This window comes from Fusarium mangiferae, assembly GCF_900044065.1.
Source record: "Fusarium mangiferae strain MRC7560 genome assembly, contig: FMAN_scaffold010, whole genome shotgun sequence".
Lineage (NCBI taxonomy): Eukaryota > Fungi > Ascomycota > Sordariomycetes > Hypocreales > Nectriaceae > Fusarium > Fusarium mangiferae.
The window spans coordinates 2,025,027-2,047,218 of record NW_024573930.1 but is presented as its reverse complement, the minus strand read 5'-3'; the positions used below and the strand labels follow the sequence as shown (position 1 = coordinate 2,047,218).

At 49.0% G+C, this 22,192-nt stretch overlaps 5 protein-coding genes across 5 annotated transcripts; 2 read left to right on the top strand and 3 right to left on the bottom strand.

Moving 5' to 3' along the window:
* Positions 1–577: 577 nt before the first annotated feature.
* FMAN_02762 (uncharacterized protein) lies at positions 578–6,545 on the bottom strand (the record flags this gene model as incomplete). Its single annotated transcript, XM_041820365.1, has 3 exons — positions 578–640; positions 694–6,034; positions 6,082–6,545. 3 exons carry the CDS (start codon positions 6,543–6,545, stop codon positions 578–580), a joined length of 5,868 nt encoding a protein of 1,955 aa, XP_041686253.1.
* Positions 6,546–8,376: 1,831 nt separating this feature from the next.
* Positions 8,377–10,077, bottom strand: FMAN_02761 (uncharacterized protein; the record flags this gene model as incomplete). The annotated part of the gene is made up of 1 exon (XM_041820364.1): positions 8,377–10,077. One exon carries the CDS (start codon positions 10,075–10,077, stop codon positions 8,377–8,379), a length of 1,701 nt encoding a protein of 566 aa, XP_041686252.1.
* A 4,827-nt stretch (positions 10,078–14,904) lies between these two features.
* Positions 14,905–16,160, top strand: FMAN_02760 (uncharacterized protein; the record flags this gene model as incomplete). Its single annotated transcript, XM_041820363.1, has 2 exons — positions 14,905–15,132; positions 15,183–16,160. 2 exons carry the CDS (start codon positions 14,905–14,907, stop codon positions 16,158–16,160), a joined length of 1,206 nt encoding a protein of 401 aa, XP_041686251.1.
* Positions 16,161–16,397: 237 nt separating this feature from the next.
* FMAN_02759 (uncharacterized protein) lies at positions 16,398–18,742 on the bottom strand (the record flags this gene model as incomplete). The annotated part of the gene is made up of 2 exons (XM_041820362.1): positions 16,398–18,540; positions 18,600–18,742. The coding sequence occupies 2 exons, from the start codon at positions 18,740–18,742 to the stop codon at positions 16,398–16,400; spliced, it is 2,286 nt and encodes a 761-aa protein (XP_041686250.1).
* Positions 18,743–20,052: 1,310 nt separating this feature from the next.
* On the top strand, positions 20,053–21,959 carry FMAN_02758 (uncharacterized protein; the record flags this gene model as incomplete). The annotated part of the gene is made up of 3 exons (XM_041820361.1): positions 20,053–20,196; positions 20,264–21,809; positions 21,859–21,959. The coding sequence occupies 3 exons, from the start codon at positions 20,053–20,055 to the stop codon at positions 21,957–21,959; spliced, it is 1,791 nt and encodes a 596-aa protein (XP_041686249.1).
* Positions 21,960–22,192: the final 233 nt, after the last annotated feature.

The following is a 22,192-nucleotide window of genomic DNA, read 5'->3' as shown; positions in this document are numbered from 1 at the left end:
CTGGGCCTCAGTACTAGGGTGCAGTGTTAGGTCTTACTTGAACATAACTTTGCACCTTTGCTTCAGCCACGTCATTTATAGGTACACTTCAATTTGTTACAATCGTGTTTGTATCTTTCACTGTTGTCTCACAACAAGACCAACAAGCCCTTGAAGGGCACTGCAGTTAACAGACTCTGGTGATTATGTATCCGTTTTGATGCATATCCTTTGACCTATAGTCAAGGAAATCTTCTATTGCCGATGCCAGAGATGGTATCAATACCTCGATCAAGTGGCCTGCAAGCCTTTCCCGCACTCCCGAACCCGTGGCATCATATACAAGCTCTATACATTTCGCCTTCATCATTCAATTCTTACCCATACTAGGGGAAGCAAGAAAACTTAGGACCTCTGTCCTAAGTGCTGAAAATTTTCTAGGCAACTCTACCCTAAGCTTAGAGGGCTCAGGGCTCAGGTTTTCTTGCTCCCTGAGGCCATAATAAACATATGCAGCCCATATGTGCTGGCAGTTGTTCAACCCTTTTTGGTCATGCGTGGAGTCTGAGCCCAGTCTCCTCTCATAAAGATGATGGCCTCAGGCAAAGTAACTCTTCCAGAGTACTCCCTCAAGGTCCTCCAATTGTTCTGAAGTGAAGTACTGGATAGTTATTAGTAATGATTTCCTCTGTAATCATCGGAAGGGGGCAATACCTTTTGATCGACTGTCCAACTGTCCTGTCGTGTCTTCTTGAATTCGCTCAGAATTGTCTTTGTCGCTTTACCAACAACACCGGGATCAGCAGCAGCCTTGCGTGCCAGCATTGCTAGTACCTCAGGCATCCATTCAGGTGGAGGGGTTGCATAGGGGAACGCCTCGATCAATGCGCCCAGCCCAAGGATTGCAGCATGACGTCTTGTGATTTGCTTATGGATGTCAACTGGGGTATCTGTCCCAGCAAGATGGCGATTTCGCTTCGGCATGGGATTGCGTTCCAGTTCATCTTCAAAGCGGGCCTTGAGACGTGCAATCGTAGGGTCGCGGATACGGCGGGGGGAGCAGCGTATCATGCCTGCGAGCGTGGTAGATGCGCACGAGCGCACTTCAAGCTGTGCATCGCACAGCATGTCAGACACAGCGGTAAAAAGTGCTTCTCTTTGAGCGCTTCGCGTGAGGAAAATACGCCTGAAGTAGATGACCTGCATATTGACCAGGGCCCGAAGCCGCTGGTGCCAGCTGCTCGACGTCTTTCCAATGCGAATGAGTGCATCGATGAATTCTGTGTCCTCGCCATCTCGGAAAGGAATATTGGGTAAATGACGGTATACGTGATAGGCAAGTCTCATGAGCTCCGGGTCTTCCTTGACATCCATCATGTGTAGTAATTCTTCCATAAAGGGGGTGGGGAAGAAAGGCACGAGCTGAGTACACTCGTGGGATGATAGTGTACAATCGAGCCACATAAGTACGGTTTTGGAGCCCGACGTATAAGAACTCGGGGTCTGCTGGCCAGGTGTTCTCTCGTGTCGCCATTTCTCGAGTCGTTGGAAGACGTCTTTGATAGTGGCTGAGAACTCTTCCGTTGGTTGGTAAGGCCTGATGCCGGTCGGCGAAGCAGCCTTGTTTTGTTCGAGCAGTTTGCCGACGTTCTCGAATGACTCGTGATATCGAGTCTTATAGATGACTGATAACACGCGGCCAATAGCCTCACGTACTGCCTTGTAGGGGTGATCAATGTGGGCGAGGAAGTCATCAAGAATTGCTTGCTCATGTCGGAAGTGCCAACCACCGTCCGCAACAATGAACTCCAGAAGCTGAACCTTTGATGATTCTTTGAAGGCCGCGTTTGATGTCATGTCAAGTCGGAACGCTCTGAGAGTATCCACAATCTCGTGCGATCGACGTGGGTCCTTGGAGTCAAGAACAAGGTGAAGACAAGTGAGCCAGTATTGCAAGTTGTCAGGTGTCAGGTCGTCTGCAAAAATATTCAGCATGAACGGCGCAGCATACTCCCAAACACGATTTCGGATTTCTGGGGGGTCGTCACTGGAGCCAGCGAGCAAAGCGCCCATGATTTCTGAGGTCGCTCGATGCTGATGCTTGTCGTTGCCATCACCAAAGACCTCCTTTACCAGCTCCTTGACGTCGTCCAGAGTGACCAATGTTTTTCCATAGTGCATCAGGTCAAAAACGTGCATCAATAGGTAGACATTGCTCATGCGGAACCTATCGGTCGATGCGTCTCGCGGTTCTTGTTTTAGATAGTCAAAGCATTGGGATAGCCACTCGCGATTCAAGATCCGGCCCATCTGATCTCTCACAGCAGTTTCGACATCATCGTATGCATTGAAAGGTAGAGGCTTCGCTCGGTAGGCTGTGAACTTCTTGCCCCATACTAGCCAGCCAGGGTGATCAGCATCCACCATATACTCAGCCCCTTCAGGCTGCTTGAAAGCCTCAAGGAAATTGTGGGTAAATTCAGCGTCACCCTTTTCGACAGGAACTTGGATGCGATTACGGTCCCCAACTTCCTTCTCAAGGAGATAGTTGCGGTACTCATGGCCATAAACGGCTCTCATATCAACCGCTGTGAAGACTGATGTAAAAGCGCTCAGATAGTAGCCACGAAGCCCGGGATGAGGGTCATTGGTACCCTGAGCAACGAGTTCGATAAACTCAGGGGGCGCTAAGGTGTGGAATCGCAGACACAAGTTGGTGGCAAAGATTGCACATCGAGTAGCAATCTTCCAATGGGCACCCTTAGCACGCTCTGTCAATTCCAAGCCCAGGGCAGACTTGGAACTCTCGACTCTCGTCCTACGTTGCATAATAAATTGATGGCGACTATCAATAGCTGCAGCGACATCAGCAGCAGGTTTGATTGTATCCAAAATTTCATCATTAATGACAATCATGCGTTCAAAGGGCTTGCCGAAGTCAATCAGAGTGTATAGCGCTGACGAGCCCAGGTTTTGAATGGAAGGCTTGTCAATACCTGCAGTCTCGATATACAATCGCATGGCTTCAGGGGCGAAGCGCCAATCTTTGAGGAGAGTTCTCGAAAGAGACGTGAACAATAGAGTGTACATGCCTCCCTTGATTCGGTCATGGTCGTTCGTTTCAATTGCTTTTCTGAGACGCTCAAGAATAACAGGAATCACTAACGGCTTACCGCCAATAAGTGACTTCAACGATGAGTCCTGAGCGCTCTGTGCAACTCGTCGCACATCAGCATAAAGCGAAAGACTCGATTCGGCAAGATCAAGCAGCAACCGTTTGTCAAGCTCGCTCTTCTGCCGCGATGAGGCGTTATGTTTACGTCGCAAAAGCTGATACGCCTCAGCACGCTTGATGAGAAGAGGTCGAGGATAGACCTTCCTCAAGCCTTTGATCTTGAAGGCGGCAATGTCAGATTTGTAAAGTCGAACATGTCTCTCCAGGGGATGAGCAGAGCGTTCAATGCCAACATCAGTAATCCAGGTACGATAGGCGGCGTACAGGGCGGTGAATGAATTCACATCATCTTCTTGGTTCTCGTTAAGGAAAGAGTGCGTTTTGGTCAGTAGATGACCTAACTCTTCTCGTAGATCGTGGATTCTGCTATAGGCAGGGTCGCTGGATTTGAGGGCATAGCCTGCCTTGTAGCGGAACTGAGGTCGAAGTTCCTCGTCCTCGGCAACCTCGGCAAGAGGGTCTTCATCAATCATCATTTCGTCGTCATCTTCGCGAGCCACATCGTGGTCTTCCTCTGTATTTCCGGTCATGATACCCGCAGCACGCTCAGGGTCGAACATGGTGGCCATGCCTGACGTGACCAGGCGAATTTGCTGCATAAGCCGAGAAACCTCATCAGACCACTCCTTGTTCTTGCCAGTACGGCTCACTGGTGGATTGTCGCTCATGAGCGATTCCAATTGATCTTTTGCAGACTTTGTTTGGGAAGCAAAGAGTTCAACAGCAAATTCGATCTCGGCAGGAGATGGCTGGTGCCACCGAATACTGAGATCGGCTGGGGCAGTTGTCTTTCCCCAATCATCGACATCGAGACCACGTTCGATGACCTCGGGCTCATACAGAGCGTGATCGATGGGATAGGTGTGCGTCAAGTTGAGCAAGAGATGATGTATGTAATTGGAGACCAAAATAGTGGGTAGACCACGACATTTCTCCTGCATGTATCCCGCGATGCCCAGGAGCTCATCTTTGTATTTTAAGACCTCACTTCCGACATGGACAACTGCCATGGCAAGCATGCTGACATACCAAACCAATGCCCGATCTCGGGGCAAGTAGTCTGTTCCACTACTTCGGTCGGACGCGGCGTTGTTATAGTCAATCTCGTTGCGGATATTGACAACAAGCATGGGAATAAAGACCTTGAGAGTTTTCTCTGGGTTGACCTTGCAGAGCGCATTCAAGATCCATGCCATTGCATCTCGTGCTTGATGGACCACGTGGCTTGAAACAAACGTTGCCACCTTCTCCAGAGCCATGTCGAAAAGTTCCGGCGACAAAGATGCAAACAGGGGCGATAACGCAGCCGGTAGAGCGTTGATGACATTGTCTTCAGGGGTGCCGCCACGGACTTGGTTTGCGTCAGGCAAATTCTCCAGGAGAGTGAACACTTTCCCGAGAAGTGTCAGGATGAACTCGCCAAAGCCAGTAGTCGATGATCTTAGAATACTGGCCTCGTCTTCGTCGCTGAGTTCGTTTTTATAGTCAAACTTCACATTCTGGCCTTCACGCTCCATGCGATCCATTTGACCTTGGACCCACTCCATGGCTAGTTGGATGTGGCTTCCTCCTTCCTTGACCAATGGTACCATAGGAATGCTATACGCGACACTTTGAATGAAGTTGAGCGTGTATTGGGTCTTGTTGAGATCATTTGCATCGATACCGGGGAGAGCCAAAGCCAGAAGAGCCGTGATGTGACATCTATAACCCTTTTGCTTGGACATGATGTTGGCAATCATCTGTAATCCATTCAGACTTGATGTGGTTCTATGCACCTCCACAAGTCCTTGAAGACTGGGGTAAAAACGCTGCAATGCACCGGGCAAAACCAGGTCCGGTTCGAGATATGCAAGTCCTTGCAAGGCGCTGTAGTAATAGTACGACACGCGGCTGCTTTTGGAGAAAAGACCCATGAATGTCACTTCTTTGAGTGCCATCACAAAACGCTTTTTCAACGCATCATTGATTTTACGATCCTCGGGAAGATCCAGTTCACCGCTCTGCTCGCGATTCCATCGGGAGACGAACGCCTCGGTGAGGTAGAGAGTCAACTGACCAAGCATGGTGGTCCACGAGCCTTGGTTGGAGGGGTGAAAGAAAGTATCGATCGACTCCATAAGGCCTTCCAAGTGTGAGATAATAGAATCATCTTCTTTTAGGCAAGCCGGAGACAAAGAGCTCACGATCAAGCGGGATATCATATAGGCCACTGGATACTTCTTCTTATCTTTCTCAACATAAATACCTGCCCCAGATAGATAGTCCAGAGGAGTATACGGAGAATTGGCTTGGCCCACGGGGATTTGTGTGAGCCTGAGAATGGCCGTGAAAATGAGGTCGGATTGGTCCTTTGAAAAGATGCCATGGCTTCCAAATGGGACATAGGAGCAGGCTATGTGGTCTCGAGCAATACGAGACAGTAGGTCAATGAAAAAGATATCAAATGATTTTGATCGATTTATGATAGACCACAAGTGGAAGAGCGTGGGGAAGACATCGGCTGGTTGAGACTGAGGTTCGTTGATGGGAGCGGGGTGACTTGGCAGCAAAGCATTCAAAACTCCTACTACGATGTAGGCGTTGGGCAGCTCATTAACACTGAAGAATGGCAAGAACTCCCCCAGCATCGCTCGGCGTTCGGAAGGATCAAAATACGTGTGGACATGTGTGCACAGCTTGAGCAACTGTTTAGCGGAACGCTTGCGGTTGCTCTGGTGCGCTGCGACTTCTGAGGGGAGAAGCCATGCTTTGATTTCGTTCCACAATGGCCTCCATTCAAGAACGAGATCTTCTCCGGGCTTCAAATAATGATTCTTCCTGCAGGATGTGAATTGATGTCATTGAGATGTTGTCAGCACACGTACCTTGTGAGAGTGAGGACCATGCGCAAGAAGCGGTCCGAGGCGGTTGCATCTAGGCCGGGAGCCAATGCAAGGGAATAATAAAGTTTAGTTAGCTTTGCTCTCTGCTCTCTCGTCATCTCAAACTTGAGGTTGAGCCATCCCTGGAGCTCCTTGGTCCAATGGAGAGCTCCTGGTGAGAAGTCTTCCGCTCTAATAGCAATGTATAGTTGTTTGAGGATGCCCTGCAGAGCAGCATCTCGTTGGGCTTCTTCTTCGACTTCAAATGGGAGCTGAGAGAAGTATGCAAAGGTTCGGGGCCGATATCGTTTCTTGTCGTCTTCATCGGTCTTGAGGTAAGGAATACCCGGGGACGTGGATCGTGAGATGGGCTCGTATGGGAGGAAGTTTGCTAGCAGGTTAGATGCAGTCGTAGGCGGCATAGAACCGTGGGAACCCGAGGGGCGAGGACCAATGTTCTCATCCATGGCGGGCAGGTAGGTGTGAGGGCAAGTAATGAAATGATCGATAAATGATGCGATTCACTCGAACACCGTCGGGCAGCCGAGAGCGGGCGGCTCAGCTCAGCTGGGCTCAGCGCAACAGCTCAGGCGGGACGTTTATTGAATCGCAAGGCGGGGCGGCGAAGGACAGGTGGTGGGCATTGAGCTTATTCTGAAGTCGACGTCGATATTTGCAATCAATATGCAGGACGTGGCGACCTGGACCTGAGAATACTTTCAGAGTTAGGCAATATATGCAAGGTAAAAGTAAAAGTAAAAGTGGGAGGAGTTGGAGGATTAAGAAGCGGGCTGGGCGACCGTAAATGGTGATGGATGATGCAGCAGCAGTAGCCTGGCGGACACATCTAACTTACGCACTGCACTGCACCTAAGGTTCTCAGAGCTCCAGGTTCCACTTTTCCGGGGCCAGTACGCGCGCATCAGCCCCAGAGAAACCATAGGGATTAAAAACCGACGGGACAGTTGATCAGGAGCATGTGCAAAATATGGATCGTAATCAGTGAAGCCTGCCTAGGTGGGCTTAATTAAATCCAGGGTCTTCACTGTGACCTATAGCGTGTTTCCTTCGATCTCAATGTTACATTGCACTCTTGTCGCATCGCCTTGATTCTCTGTTCTTCAGACTCTATATGCACATCAAGTCCCCCTTTATCGCTGTATGCATGCCACTACGAAGAAGTGATTGTCATCTGTCCCGTTGTAGGTCAATCACAAAGGAAGGGTTCAGAGGGTTAGGTATGGGAATAACCATGGACTTGAGCGGTAATATGCAGAGAATCACCCCGCTTGGATTTTGAGGCTTTCCGTGATCAGCTGCTCAACTTCGTTTTGTAGCTGACCGTCGAGTGAAACCTCCAACCCTTTGTCCCATTACTCGACCTTGCTTGCTGTCCTTAGTAACGGCTACTTGCATTTGTGGCTGATTGGTTCCACTTTGTTGGTGTGATTCTTATCCCCATTCAAGCCCGAAAAACGTCAATGCTATCACAAGCGCAGCGTGTGATGGTGATACTGCTTCCCCCGAGTACTATGGGCCAGGCTGAGCCGGTTTGTGTTCTCGTCTCTTCTATTCAAACACATTCATCCAATCAGTTTCCATCCCAGTCAAAACGAAGACGGGATACCCAAGGCAGCGGGACACCGTTGTCTTCCACCTCAATGCTAAAGGCTTCAATAGGAAATTATGCAACATGGCCTGAACAGTATGCTGACTCTTCATTTCTCAGAAATGGCCAACTGATTCGTAGGCATGACATCCAAAACACCGCCACCGGTCGTCCGAAGTAGTCCGAATTTACCGCGTCAAACACGCAAGCTTCCTTTGCCTAAGCCAGCTTAAAGCTCTCGCTTTGCGTGTCAACCATCACGCTTCTTATGATTGCGTTTCTTTGTTACTGCCTGCTAGATCTGTAAGCATTCACTAGACAGGATAAAATGCTACATTACACAATAGTTAGATAAACAGAACTATGCATCCTACTAAGCTCATGGTCAAAGACCCCTCGATCTTTGACCCAGCATTCCCTAAATGTAATCGTATACTCAATCCGGTCAGCATTATCAAGTGCCCCACCATGTGGAAGGGTCCTCCGCCCATGAAGATGTGCCATTCCGGAGGAGGAAAGGCTCCACTTCGCCGTGCTTCCGGCTTGAAGTGTCCGTTCTCACCAACTGAGGTGCCAGTTTCATGTTCAGAGTAGATTAGTGCTTTCAGAGACCAAGAATGTGCTATGTACGAAGATAAGTCCGTTTGAGGACAAGGTATATTTATATTACAATCATCACTATCGATGTATCAATATTCGAACTTGTGACCATATATATCTTCAGCCTGTGCATGGGAGTTGCTTCTCCGGCGGAAAATCTTGTCTGCAAAATTCCGCACACTAATGCTCACACGTCTTGTCGGTGGCTTGTCTGACTTGATGTCGAGGGTCTCTAGCGGAGGTCGTCCATCCTCGCTGACACGCGGCGTCACAAACCGCTTGACAAACCCGGCATTGTAGGACACCGACCTTCGACGTGCGGGTATGTCCGATGTGCAACTGTCCAAAGAACTACTTGCCGGGCTCGTGTTGACATGCGGTAGTTGATGTGAAGGATTAACAAGGGAAAGGCTTGGGCGAGCAGGGAATGTCTGCGCTCTCTGCGGACCACCACCATTGCTAAGTGTGCGTTTTTGCAACGTCGATGGTGTCCTACAGATTCCCGATCCCGGCAATCCACTTTGTCTAAGGTTGACCCACGATGCAGTTGCAACCATCAGAAGTTTGATGTCTTCTGGCACCACTTTCGTCAATCGTGACTGAATTTCAGGTGGATTCGAGACGATCCAGTCGCTGGCAAGCTTAGAATCTAGTGGTGTGTTTCGAGTTGGAGGATAACGACCACTTGAGGTCGACATGGTATTATAAGTGTCAAAGACGTCCAGCGTATTTGACATTAGGGAACCCATGATTGGGTGCCGTCTTGTGTCGGGGTGTATCATACTAAATGTCCACTTGACTTCCGTGGGTAACGGGCTCGGTGGTGGTGTCTGTTCTCCAGTATTCTTAGGCATGGGGGATGTTGGCGTCGAAGTCTTCTTGACCCATCGTGCCGTACTAATTCGTCCTCGCTCGTCGACTCCAATGAACTCATATGAGCCATTGGCCATCAAACTTGACTCCCAGGTCGATCCATCTTCCATCACGATTTCGGCGGACTCGTCACCCATTTGGGGAAGTGGGCTAATGACTGCAACAACGTCCCTTTGGTCAAGCGAGTCTTCGGCATCAAGAGATCCTGGAGATGCTGGCGTGTCATAGTCCTCACTGCGAACAATAAGAAGATCGTTCATGCCTAGGGCAGGCTTCGTATGGAACAGGTGAGGGCAACGCTTGGCCATACGAGGTACAATCTGAGAGCCCGTGATGAGGCTGGATGGTACGACGTCAAATGCGGGTATTGGGCGCTTCTCGCCGACTTCTTGTAATTGAAGGAGTAGTCGTGGGCGATGGACCAAGCGGCGTTGTCTGGCTCCTGGCCGAGGTGCTGGGTGTGCAAGAAGAAATTGTGTAGATTTTCTGAAGGTGCGCTTCCTCCTCCTTCTTCGAGGTGCTGTGGATGAATCACTTAGGTCACTTATATCTGAGCAGGCAGCAGAGCCTTCGTCTTCGCTCTGAACCTCTGACGGTGGCAGGTCGTCATCAGTTTCCGGTTCTCGAAACCGAACCGACAGATCTCGCCGAGGCATGTACTCGGACTTAGGTCTAGGGCGAGAGGTCCGGCGCACCGGCGTCACTGTAGTCACGGGGGGGAGTTTCTCATGGTATGACATGGGTCGGGGTTGTGGTAAGAAAGTAACGTCTGCTGATAATGGTCTTGTTGTTTTATCAGCATCTGACCGGCGTCGAAGCGCTGATCGGAGGAAGGGCAACGCTCCTTGGGGCGCTTGTGTCTGTCGATTTGTCGAGTACTCGTGGCCGTGAAGGCTAGCACCAGCATGCAGAAACATGATAGCCAAGCCAAGTTCGGGTCGAGCTCATGCAGCAGCTCAATCCAAGGTGTCGTTGATATTAGACAGAAGATCAACTCTGTTGTCAAATATGGCTGAGTGAAGATTGATGGCGAATGTAAACAAATACAGAGACCACCAAGCGAGGCAGGTCAAGTTATGATATGTGTTTCAGTGGTTTTCAAAGCCGAATACGCAGCTAAAGCACAGGGCGTGATCGAGCAATAAAGTAACCGATCTGGCGGGATGTTAAGCCGGGGAAGATGTGGTCCGATGAGACCAGGATGAGCGAGATGGGATGATACGGAAATGGTCGACCCGCCGTGGAAGCCAGCACTTGGACAATACACGAACCGGCAGATGACGAGATGTTGGGTGAGGTGTCAAGAGACAAAGAGGTTGGCCCAATATCGTCAGGGGAGGTGTGGCCCTGTTTAGTACGGTGGATAGGTAGGAAGAAAGTTGGTATTATAAGAGACCGCGCGCAACTCTGTGTATGAACTGATCGCGTGGGGTCTGTCAAGTATTAAAGTCAGCTCTGAATAAAGCGGTCACCGTAAAAGACGGATGAAAAGCGAAAATGGTTGAGCGGCGGAAGGCTAGCTGTAAGGCGTTATGGGCTCATGGGTAAGGTGAAGATTATACGGTCAAGAAGACAAGGACTCGAAGCGGTGGAAGACACTCGGGTGTATATCAGAAGCAGACGCGATGATGGGCAGATCCAGGGGTCAAGCTGGGGTAAGCAGTGGCTTGCCTGGGCCGTCATGACATGGCCGTCAAGAAGGCGTCAACGGAATCCGCCTCAGAGCCAGGGATAGGGCGGTCAAGCCGCTCAGGCACAGCTCAACGATGCCGCGAGACTCCATCCGCTAATCAATAGAAGGGCCAGGGGTAGAAAGAGCGGCGCCGGGAGCAGCATGCCGCAGACACGCGAAAACAGGGGACAGAAGAAGCGAGGTCGACTTACGTATTAGTGCATGTACAGCATCGAAAAGTGTTGAGTCTGGAGGCTAAAGACCCAAAAGGTGAAGTGAATTATTTGCGAGGCTGGGAAATAGAAAAGCGAAAGTGAATGGGAAACAGAACAAGAAAAGGAAAGGAAAGGAGAAGCTAGAGAAAGGAAAAGGGTGGTAAGATGAATGAGTGAGGCCGCCCTGGGATCGGCGGGTTGGATATTAATTAGAGTCCAGGTGGTGACCTCAAGGGCTCAAGCTGTTACTGGTGGCTGCCGTTGTCCCTGTCTACTCTATTGGCTCGAGATGTCTCTGGCGGTTTTGCTTTTTGTTTGTGTACCGGTACTTTGGGCTTTGAGCGTTGGACCAGCTGGCTGGTTCCCCAGGATATTTCCTTTTTTTAGTAATCAGTCCTGATGATCGCAGTACAGTGTTCCTGTTTTGTTTTTCACTTATATTCCCCTATAAGTCGATGTCGTGTGCCAGTAGAGTCTGTGTCACCAGATCGAGGTCTCCTTTCTAGCAGCGATCCTAGTTTCTCCGATCGAGGAAGCAGGGCCAGACAGTTTCTGTGAGCGTCGAGGGATCAAGATCGAATAATGTCGACGGGGGAAGGAAATAGCAGAAATAGTCATCAGTTGTTGAGAAGAGGCTGGCAGATACCCTGCTCTCTCAGTCCATGCTCTTGCTTTAATAATCCTTTTTTTATGTTAGCGGCCCCAAGTGCTGGAGCCAGCCTTGACCTTGAAAAGCATGGGATGAATTTTTCTTCTCTTTCTCTTCTTCCTTCTCCCGCGTCTTCCACCTCATCCTTGATATTAGTGAGGTGGGGGAGCGGGTCACTAATCCATGAACACGCCCGATGCATCCATCCTACAAAAACCTCATGCGACTGATGAGAGGCATGCATGCCGCTGCCCGCTAAGTTCAGCCCAGCCAATCTGGATCAGGGGATCAAATCGATATCTCGCAACACTGGAATGAGTGTCTTATGAGGTGAGGTTGCCCTACCTCACCACAGCCAGGGCCTTTCAGTCAATGCAAGCTGCGGCACCTCCCGTACCAGATTGGTCCGAGCTGGGAAATAGATGGACGCCAACCCGAACACGAGAAAGGCTGGTAAGCCAATCGAGTTAAATGAGACATGCAAACTACATGATTCAGACTCGTGAGCTCCTCCTAACTTTATTAGTACTGTTCCTGTTATTAAGGCTGCCCTCGTGCCTCGACATCTGCTTGCTGTCCATAACGGTTTAGCATAACTTTGTCCCGTTGAGCCGGGAGTGATAGGGTGGATGTCAGACCTCTTGACACTCTTAGTGGCTGATCCACTCTTCTGGTTGCGGTGTTGCGGTCAAAGAGAATGTAAGTTTTACAGTTCTCAACCGCGATTTATTAGACAAATCCATCAGTCCATACATACATATGTAGTATCAACGTAGTATCGGCTCAAAGTCAACTGCTCCGCGGGGTTACGGAATCACTTGCTACTGGTCAGCATCGACATTTATGGCAACCATTTGTTCACAGAGCGGGGTGCGTCGCACATTTTAGATGCCGCCACCATGTAAGAGCCTCAGTCTGAGTTCAAGCGTTCAAACAGGTTCCATGGACCAAGTCCCATTTCCATACGGAGTACCGGACATCACATTGCAAAGTTTACCTAGTATCGTAGCAGTTCTTGCGCCCACCCTTCTCCGTAGATACGTCCTCGGTTACCACTTCAGCTGGATCATGAATCAATCTCTTCAATAGCGGTCGAGTAGTTGCATATCAGACCAAAGCTTTCGCATGCAGGCAACGACAAGGATGAGATCGTGCATGCATGTACATACATATCGCCAACTCAGAATCCTAGACCGCCTGTCTGTCAGTGAAACGAGCCAATTGCTAAATGACAACAACTACGAGCGCCGTCTGCTTTATCGTGTTATTGGGCTTTTGTTGTGGTGCCAGTTGAAGCTATCGTTAATTTTTTGCAGCCTCAAACCACCTAAAACTCATCTTCGCATGCAACACTCCCAGTATCATCTGGTCACAACAACAGCATGTTTCAAGCATTAAAACATCTGTTTCGGCCAAACTGATATCTCTAGCACTCGCCAATTCATAGTATTGGCACCTCATGTCATCCATAAGCCCAATCGGCTCCTGACAGCAATAACTGCCATTATCCCACAAAATCGTGTTAGCCCTTCTTATATTATATCATGTTATGTGATGTTGGGTCATAAGTTATTTGAGACGTGAGATCTATTGTTGTCGAGAATCGTTCCTTTCCCTAATGTCCAGGGTTTCTATGACTATTTTGAGTCCTTTCCAGGACTTAGCACCCTTTCGCCAATCATTAACAGAACCAACATTCTAACCGGCCACACGGAAGACTGGTAAAGGCGTAATTGGCATGGATCCAATCCATGGGGATATTTTCTTGTCGCTAAATCTCTGGAGCAAAGGAGATCTATAATGGGTCCGAATGCTAATGGCTGTCATGAAGCCTAGAGCAAATCGAATATCCAGCGATATTCTTCACTCATCACAGATTGGTCTGTATTGCAAGTTCATGCGATTCAACGACATAACATCGTACCCTGGCGTTGAAAACACTATTCCCATCCTCAAGGTACAGGTACTTTGCCCCATTCTGGCCATCCAACGTCAGGGTGATGATAGCTTACTGAAACACCACAAACTCAAAATCATCTCACTTATCACAAAATTTTCAACGGATCCCTTGTCCCGATCCATCATTCAAGCGCGCGGCTGCGTATCTCAGATCAATCAATGCCGGGCAACATCTCGGAAATCGGCAATTTTTACTTGTCCGATCCGTCCAGACGTTTCGGATGTCTCGGTACTGATTATCGAGACTACGAAATATTGATCAGCTCGCTGTTGTGGGTTAGTGATCATCTTCACGGGAGCCTCGGGACAAGCAAGGATGGGCAACCATGAGCTGAGATTTGCATTTCAAGCCTGAAAACATCGTCAGCTGCTCAAATCATGCTGTTCTGATAGGATGGTCCGTAACATGCGGCTCAACCCTCCAGTTAGCCAATGCAGCCCTACTCATACTTTAGCTTGTATTAGGCTGCGTTTGTGTGCCATGATGTGGCAAGAATTGTTCGAATAGGGTGTCCTCTAGCTTTCGTAAACTGACAACAAGGAACGCAAAACTTTAATGAATGAATAACTATTTGTCAAAGGCACGAAAAGCCTGGATCTCCATTAGAGTCATTTGAGTTTCGGCCCCTTATTCTATGATTTGTCGACGTTAGATTGCATACCTATGTAACGGTTCCCTAAAGTTGTCAACTGTCCTTTGGGCTTTCGAGCAAGTTTGTCAACAACAGAATGCACTTGTTTGCTGAACATTGTCACTTCTTGCATTTGATATCAAGTTCTCAAGCGGGGGAGGGGGGGATAAATCGCCGATTGATAACAATATGACCTTGGCTAACACGCGTGAGGGATAACAAGATATCTTAGCAACTTTTAGTACGAATTGCAGTCTTCTCTGATCTGGATGGCTTGCTTAAAGAATTATCACATATTCTCTGCAGGTAAACCAGCTGAGACGCTGAGGCAATGAGTTCCGAAGGAAGGACTGCAAATTGCCATATCTTTGAATAATTGCCCAAATAAGTTCGACATTCATACGGATACATCGGGAATAGTCCCTTGGTGATGACCGTTTCACTTCCCATGGATCTTCAAAATCCGGGGTAATTCTTAGTCATCGAGCCGCTAACCTGTAAAACTCCCCCACCATGTTCAAGCTTTCACCGACATCTAATCGCAGGTATCAACACCAATATGCTTCAATTATACCGGTAACCTACATGTACACCTGCCCACACGAACCGCAGTCGCCATGATTCGCCAGCACTTTGTCGCGGCGCGCAGTTCGCAGCATAGAGTCGCCGCATTGGCACTCTATCGAGCACTCTTAAAAACAGCATCCAACGTGCCCTTACCGCATCATCTCCATCCTAGTGGACGGAAACACCCTTTAACAAAAATAGTGAGGGAGAGATTCGCCAAGAATAAGCCACTCACCAGCTTCAGGCTTCTTTACGACTCAATGGCTGCAGGATACAAGGTTTGAGGTTTGAACAGGATTCGGTCTACACGGTCTAATGTTCTGTTCAGTTCCTTACTTTATTAACGAAAGGACGAGATACAAAGTCGCCCGAGCACTCTGAAATACTTCGACATCTCCGCAAACGCAACTTTACGGCCAATCTTTCCCGTCTAGAAGCCCCCTCCTACAAAAAGCCACCTCGTTCGAAGCAGCGACTCAACCCTCCACTTTTTACCAAAGTCTCTGCCCCCGATGAGCCTGTTAAATACGAACCAACTATCCGACCTCTTCCCAAAACTGCATTTGTCGGCGAGAGAAAAGTGCCAGTTACTGGTAACACTGCTGAGTTGCTATCGTTCGTTCGAATTAAGAAACCACAGCCGAGGGTGTTCTCGCGGGCTATTAGTAGAAAGACAACCATATTTCGACGGTCTGTTAGAACTCTTCTGGGAGTTTCCACTAAGGACATCCCGAGGGCTCGATTAGACGATCGATGGGACGCCATGATGGACAAACTGCTACTGGCGGAAGGCTTCACGGACAAAGTCGTACGGGATGGGCCACTAGCTTCATATCACTTCACTGCCACTCTGACAAAAGCTTGGTGGGATCAAAAACTTATGAAGATCACAAACGACCAGACGGCTCGCGCTAAAGCAGTGAGCAGTCTCATTGAAAAAGAAATTGCACTGGTCAAGGAAGAAAAGAAGAGTGGCGCAAAGCCAACTGATCCTAAAGTAGCAAAGGAGACTTTGGATACAATCCTAACAGAATATCGCCAAAAGCAGGCCGAAATGGAACGAACGAAAGACACTTCATTTGAAGACCCGTTCTTGTCGGAACAATGGGTCACAAGGGCACAAAAGTTAGAGGATGAATATGCCAGGAAGTATGAAGCCAGAGTGGAAGACAGTGGTAGACGTATCTCGTGGACAAAGAGGCAAGGGCTGGCCAAGAAAGAGAATACTCTGTTAGGGGCTGTGGAATCTGACAAAGAAGCTCAATTTTTCAGTCAAATTGCTACCATGCGAAGAGGTGGCCAATAAAAGGGTCTGTAATCATCTTCTTTATTATACCCAGGTCCTGTCATTCATAGCGGAATTAGAAAGAATATAGACATGTACAATATTAGAGGTAGATGGGATATGATACGCTTTTGTAGTCAACTTTTAGCTGCAAATGCTGTTTAGATCGTAACTTGAAATGCCCAAAATTCCTAAAATCGTATGCCCAAAAAGTCCACATCATTCATCAACGTCGTCATTCTGTCATGATACATGTTCTTAGACAGGTTCTGCCTCCAGTTGTCTATTAGACCTATTCGAGTGCGCGCGTGGTCGAGTAATCATCTTCAACGTCTTTTTCCCCTCGTTTGCGACTTCAGCCCAGCTCTTTAACGATTGGAGTGAGGGCACAGATGGTCGGCGTGTCTGATCCCCGTCGATGCTCGCGAGGTCGGACCGAAGAGTTCTCGGGGATGACATGGTGGAAAATGGCATTGAGAAGGCAGGGCTACTCGGCTCTGACGGCGCTGGCCGGGGTTCAGGGGTCACCACTCTCGCATCGGGTTGATCAGGCTGCCTGGACAATTGGCCCCATTGAGGTCCTTTTGCAGAGTCCATAGGAAGCGGGTTGCGGTCCAGGGCTGGGCTGCTTTGTAGAGGTGTTGGGTTTGTCTCGATGCTATGTCGAGAGAATACTGACGAGGACATGCTGCTATCCGTGAGGCTTTGGTCACGGTTGAGATTCGGCGTTTCACTTCGAGACGGTGTAATTGGCAAGGGGAGCTTCGAGCCGGATCCACGCGAGCGCAAAGCATAACCCGAGATATTGGTGAAACTTGGCGATCTTGAGGTCGGAAATTCGATTGAACCTCTGGGGGTTATGTCATTCGGGGGTCGCGGTGAGACTCTTTGTCGTTGGAGTGGTGAAGCCCTCTGCTCTGGTGGAAGACGCTGATAAGACCGAGACCATGGCTGAAAGGTTGGCCTTGCCGCTGGCGTAACCGGCGTCGACTTCGATTTTGGTGACGACTCAAGCCCAGGCCCAGATTCAAGATTCGTTGTGCTGCTTCGGTAGGGTCGCGGCATCGCCATTTTGCTCGGGGGCTTACTCGCGCTACTCCTCCTTTTGGCATTATCTGCCTCTAACATATGACACCTATCCTCCATATCTTTTAGCTTCTTTTGAAGCAGGACCACAGCCTGCTTGTGTTCGTCGACCTCGCGCTGGACTCGAGATTCGTATGTTCTGTCTCGTCCTTCGAGCTCAGCAACCTTTTGTTTCAAGCGATCGTTCTCTTTCCGAAGACTCGTCAATGTCGTGAGCTTTTTATCCCACTTGTCTTCGACCCACGATATTGGCCTTTTACAACACTCTCCATGATAAATTTGATGAATTCCTCCGAGCATGGATAGTTTGTCATCGATTTTGTATGCGTGTAATCGGTTTTTGGGGTTTGGTGTGATCATCCGAGCAATCAAGTTGACAACTGGCCGGGGACGAACTGTTTCTTGGCCCTCGTAGGTAAACATAAAAGGGGGGGTGACCAAGGCATGAGATGTAAGCTTTTCCAAGTGAGCATTCAGCTTCTGCTCTCGCTCACGAAGCTGTTCTTCCTGGGTATTCCTGGATGGGTATCTTAACGCTTCGTCAAACTCGGATAACCGAACATTATACAGAACGGTTGCAATATTTAGAAATACTAAACCAAGTGAGTAGATATCTGACAACTGCATGCTGGAACCGTTGTTGGCATACAATTCGGGGGCTCGCCATCTCTCAGTTCCCGGTACTCCCTCTGTCATAGTTTGATCCTGTCCACTAACATCTCTCGAGACGCCAAAATCAGCAAGGTAGACTCGGTCTGCCTTGAGCAGGATATTGGATGGCTTGATATCGAGATGCCTCACATCATTCTGGTGGCAATAGGCCAATGCGCGAGCAATGCAACCTATCGTATTGCGTAAGAATTCGAGTGGGCATTTTGTGGTCGAGTGGAGAAGCTGATCTTCAGATGATTGCTCTATGGCACTTAAATCCTTGATGTCTAAAGCATCTAGCCTCTCGAGGATATCTTCACGATCCCCTTCTCCCATGCGCAGGTATTCTAAGTCTTCGAGGAGAGTGCTCAAATTACAGACGGCAGCAGGCCAGATGAGCAGGCATAATTCGTGGGTTCGAGGTGCGTATGTGGCAACCAATTTGACGACATGGCGATGGTCCAGTTTCTGCATAGTCAAGCTCTCCTTGCGCAAATCGTCGATAGTAAACCCGCGTCGGCGTGGGATCCTTTTACGTGCAAGACAGACAGACCCGTAAGAGACCTTCTCGACGCGACCGAATGCGCCATATCCCAGATCTTCAAGTTTAGCAAGTTTTGTGTCAAAGCGCTTCGCATCGGGGCCATTGAAGAGCGGCTTGTTTCTGCGCAGCCAATGTCAGCATTGAAGGTGTGCGCAGCTCATCGGCTATGAATAGCTTACATGCCGGGCCAACTATCATCATCATTCCAGCTTTCTATGATGCTAAGCTCCTGGAGCTCGCGCTCAGCCTCCCATACACGACCATAGTGCTGGGTCGGACCTGTTTGCCCGACTCTGGTCCATCCTCGGGCCCAGTCGCCCATGCTGAGGGACGCTGAAGGTAAAGCAGATGTCGTCGGGGGTGCGGTAGTGGTTCGCGAAATGGTAGCGCCGTCAAAGTAAAATAGGAGCCATAGTGTGACAAAGCCCGATATCTATATGGTTAGAGGGTCAACAATGACTGTCGGAATTTGGCGGAATTAATTTTCTAGAAAAAAGAGAGCAAGCCAGGCGCATATACTGAAGGTGCTGGTGTGAAGGTGAATGAAGAGGTTATGAAACGACAGAATAATACTTAAGTCGTTTGTTGGTGGGTAGGAGTTCCGGGCCCCCTGTCGCGAAAGTGGCAGTGACATTTTGGTGGCCTAGGTGCGTTCAGCGCAAAGCTGGCCCATTTAGGACTACCCTGAAGCAGTGGAGGGTCTTTGAGGGTTGGACAGCAGCTAATTGGGTTAAAGGACACAAACTTCTGGTGCATGGATAGTCTATGTAAGTGGACGAGTGTATACATCTTCTCTGATTCTACTGCACGCATTAGACTGGATACAGTTGGTTCAAGCAATGGTTAGCTGTCTCTCTGTCTTGCATTTACATATCAACTTTTGGTCCCGCCCGAATTCATCCCCCGCTTTGGACACTGCCTCTTCAGTGGGTCCAACGTCGCTCCGATCCGCTGGAACCCCACTAACCATTTAAGGCTGAGCAATGACCAAGCCCCTCTCATGTTTGATGCCTTGGTGCAAATGCATCTCATAGATTGTTTCCAGAGAGTAGAAGAATAAACAGTGTCTTGTGTAACATTGAAATAGTTGCCCTTTCAACCCAAGCACTTGTAAAACACCCCGGTGGAAAGACAGCGAGCAGTTCCAAAGCCTGGTTTTTTGTTCCTGAACGAGGTGCCTATCTTGATTGATCATCACTTTTATGACGCTAGTCGATAAGCAGACATTGATCGGCATTTGAGATCCTAGCCGATGCACAGCCCTCTTTCCCCTTCACCACCAACCCCAACATCATCTCACGTCTCTGCCCCTATCATTCCGCCATCATTTAAGTATCATCCTCGCCTTTGGTCCGTACCCTCCGTACCCTCCGCAAATCCCCACCCCGGCATACGGAGCATAATCGGCGGAGCTCCGAGCTTCATCCGGCTTCACCGGAGTCATACAGTCGTTGTCCCGGCAGTTACATTTGATCATGCCAAAAAATTCATAAACTCGAATTATTTGTGACTACGGCTGATTATCACATGACTCATATCGACCGCGTTCCCTGAGGCTATCCTCTCCTGACTTCATCGTTCAATACACCCTCCATTTCAGGTCACAACGCCCTCATTTAGAATCCAGCCACCATGCTTGAAGAACCTCAGACCGCCCCTGAGTCGCTGCCAGCGCGGAAGCGATCTAAGGCGTCCGAAGAAAACGACGAGGAACGGAGTAAGAAGCGATCAAGAGGCCGTCCACGCCTTGACACCAGAGATGAGACGGCTCAAGATGTGAGTTCATGCGATGAGCCAAGCTCTTCACTCAGCCTGATCTCATTCTGACTAACAATTCCCACAGCGTCGTCGAACGCAGATTCGATTGGCTCAAAGGGCCTATCGTAATCGCAAAGATACTGCCATTACGACCCTTGAGGACAAAGTCAAGGATCTTGAAGATGCCAATGAAAACATGAGCAAAGAGTTCATGAATTTCTTTGACTTTGTTCTTTCACAGGGAATGCTGGAAGGTGCACCTGAAGTTGCAAGACGTCTCAATGATACAACCCGCAAGTTTCTCTCACTCACAAGGAAATCTGCCGATGACTCAAACCGCGATGGCATCGAAGATACCCCGGCCGCTGCTCAAGCACAAGAGCAAGTTGTGTCACAACCCCCAGGACGGCACCCATCCGGCTCCGACTCTAGCACTTCTGGCTCGGGGAGTGGTGAATTCATGTTACAGAACCCACCTGGTTTTAGCGCTTCTCAAGAGAAGAGCCTGTCAACTCCACGAAGACCGGACGCCACTATACGGCAACAGGCTACGCCTCCCCTGAACCTGCCTTACGAAATCATCACAATGCCAACTACAGATAATGCAAGTTTCCCGGTTTACGACACGCAAACGACAATCAGTTTCGAGCAAAATCCTTTCCTCCAATCACCCTTTCCTAACGTCCATTCGCCAGCCACTTATGCGCCCCAAGAACGGAGCTTTGGTCGCCGCCTTCAGAGAGCAACTTTGGAGGCTGGTCTGAGGTTGGCATCGATGGCCAACCCACCTCCTCATCGATATGCTGAGGTCTTTGGATTTTGTCTACTATTCGAACCCAGGGAGTCTATCATCCGCCGCATATCTAGCACATTGGCAAGAGTGAGCCAGGAATCAATGTTTGTCTGGAGGTACCCTTTCACAAACCTGGGTGGTGCTGGGACTTTCTTCCCGAATAACGGAGAAGCCGGAGGAAGTACAGCAACAGGAGCCAACGGGAACGCGATACCGCTAGGAAATCAAGGGTTGGCACAGCATATGAAGCCACAGGAGATGACTGGGTTTTCGATGGGCCCTTTTAACCCAGATGTTGAAGCGGCCAAAGGAGATCATATTGATACTCGCATGCGAATGATGTACCAGGGATTTGAAGGGGACTTCTTCGATGCAGATGAGGTGGAAACATATCTACGTCAACGGGGTATCGTGATACCTGCTAACGTGGATTTTATTGATGCTGAAATTGATATGGGCTCGTTTGACGCAGCTCCAGATCTTTCGGGCTTAGGATCGAGCAGCAGCTTCTTCGGAACGCAGCAACCCCCTGCGTCAAGCCAGGCGCCTTATATGCCGTCTCAGCAAGCCACAAGTGACATATCGAGTATGTGGCAAAGCACGATACCTACCACCCTCGCTACCACCACAGCGTCAATGACACAGGCTCCTCTCATGGCACCTGCAATGAGTGTTGACTTCATCAACATTATGCCAACAGTTGAGGCAACCAACCCTGGGCAGTTCGGTGCAGGGATGGGATCTCTGATGGATTCATCATATTTTCCTCGAGATTGGGCCACAGATGCTAGTTGGATGAAGACAAAAGTGACGATGGACGTGAATCGACTAGTAGCAGGCGAGTTCCTTCAACTTGTGTTATGAAGCCAGTAACTAACAACGTATAGAAATGACAAGCAGGGCAGTCTGTTTAGGTCGCACGCCAGGCTTACGACCAAAGGATATAGACAAAGCAGTTAAGTTGTCTATCGTACTGGCTCAGGCATAATGTCAGAATTCCTGTGCTTGCCATTGGGTATTATAATCTTGGACGTTTAACTCGGATATGATTAAAAAAGAGCCTATGAATAGGCGCATTTGCATGGTGTTTGGGCAACATGAAACTCTTGTCAAACTTAGGAGTTGATTGAAGAAATATTCATGTACAATATTATGAGCATATATCCCTGAAAACTCTTATCTACAATATGTTGAATTAAAAGGCAGCAATATTATTCTCAA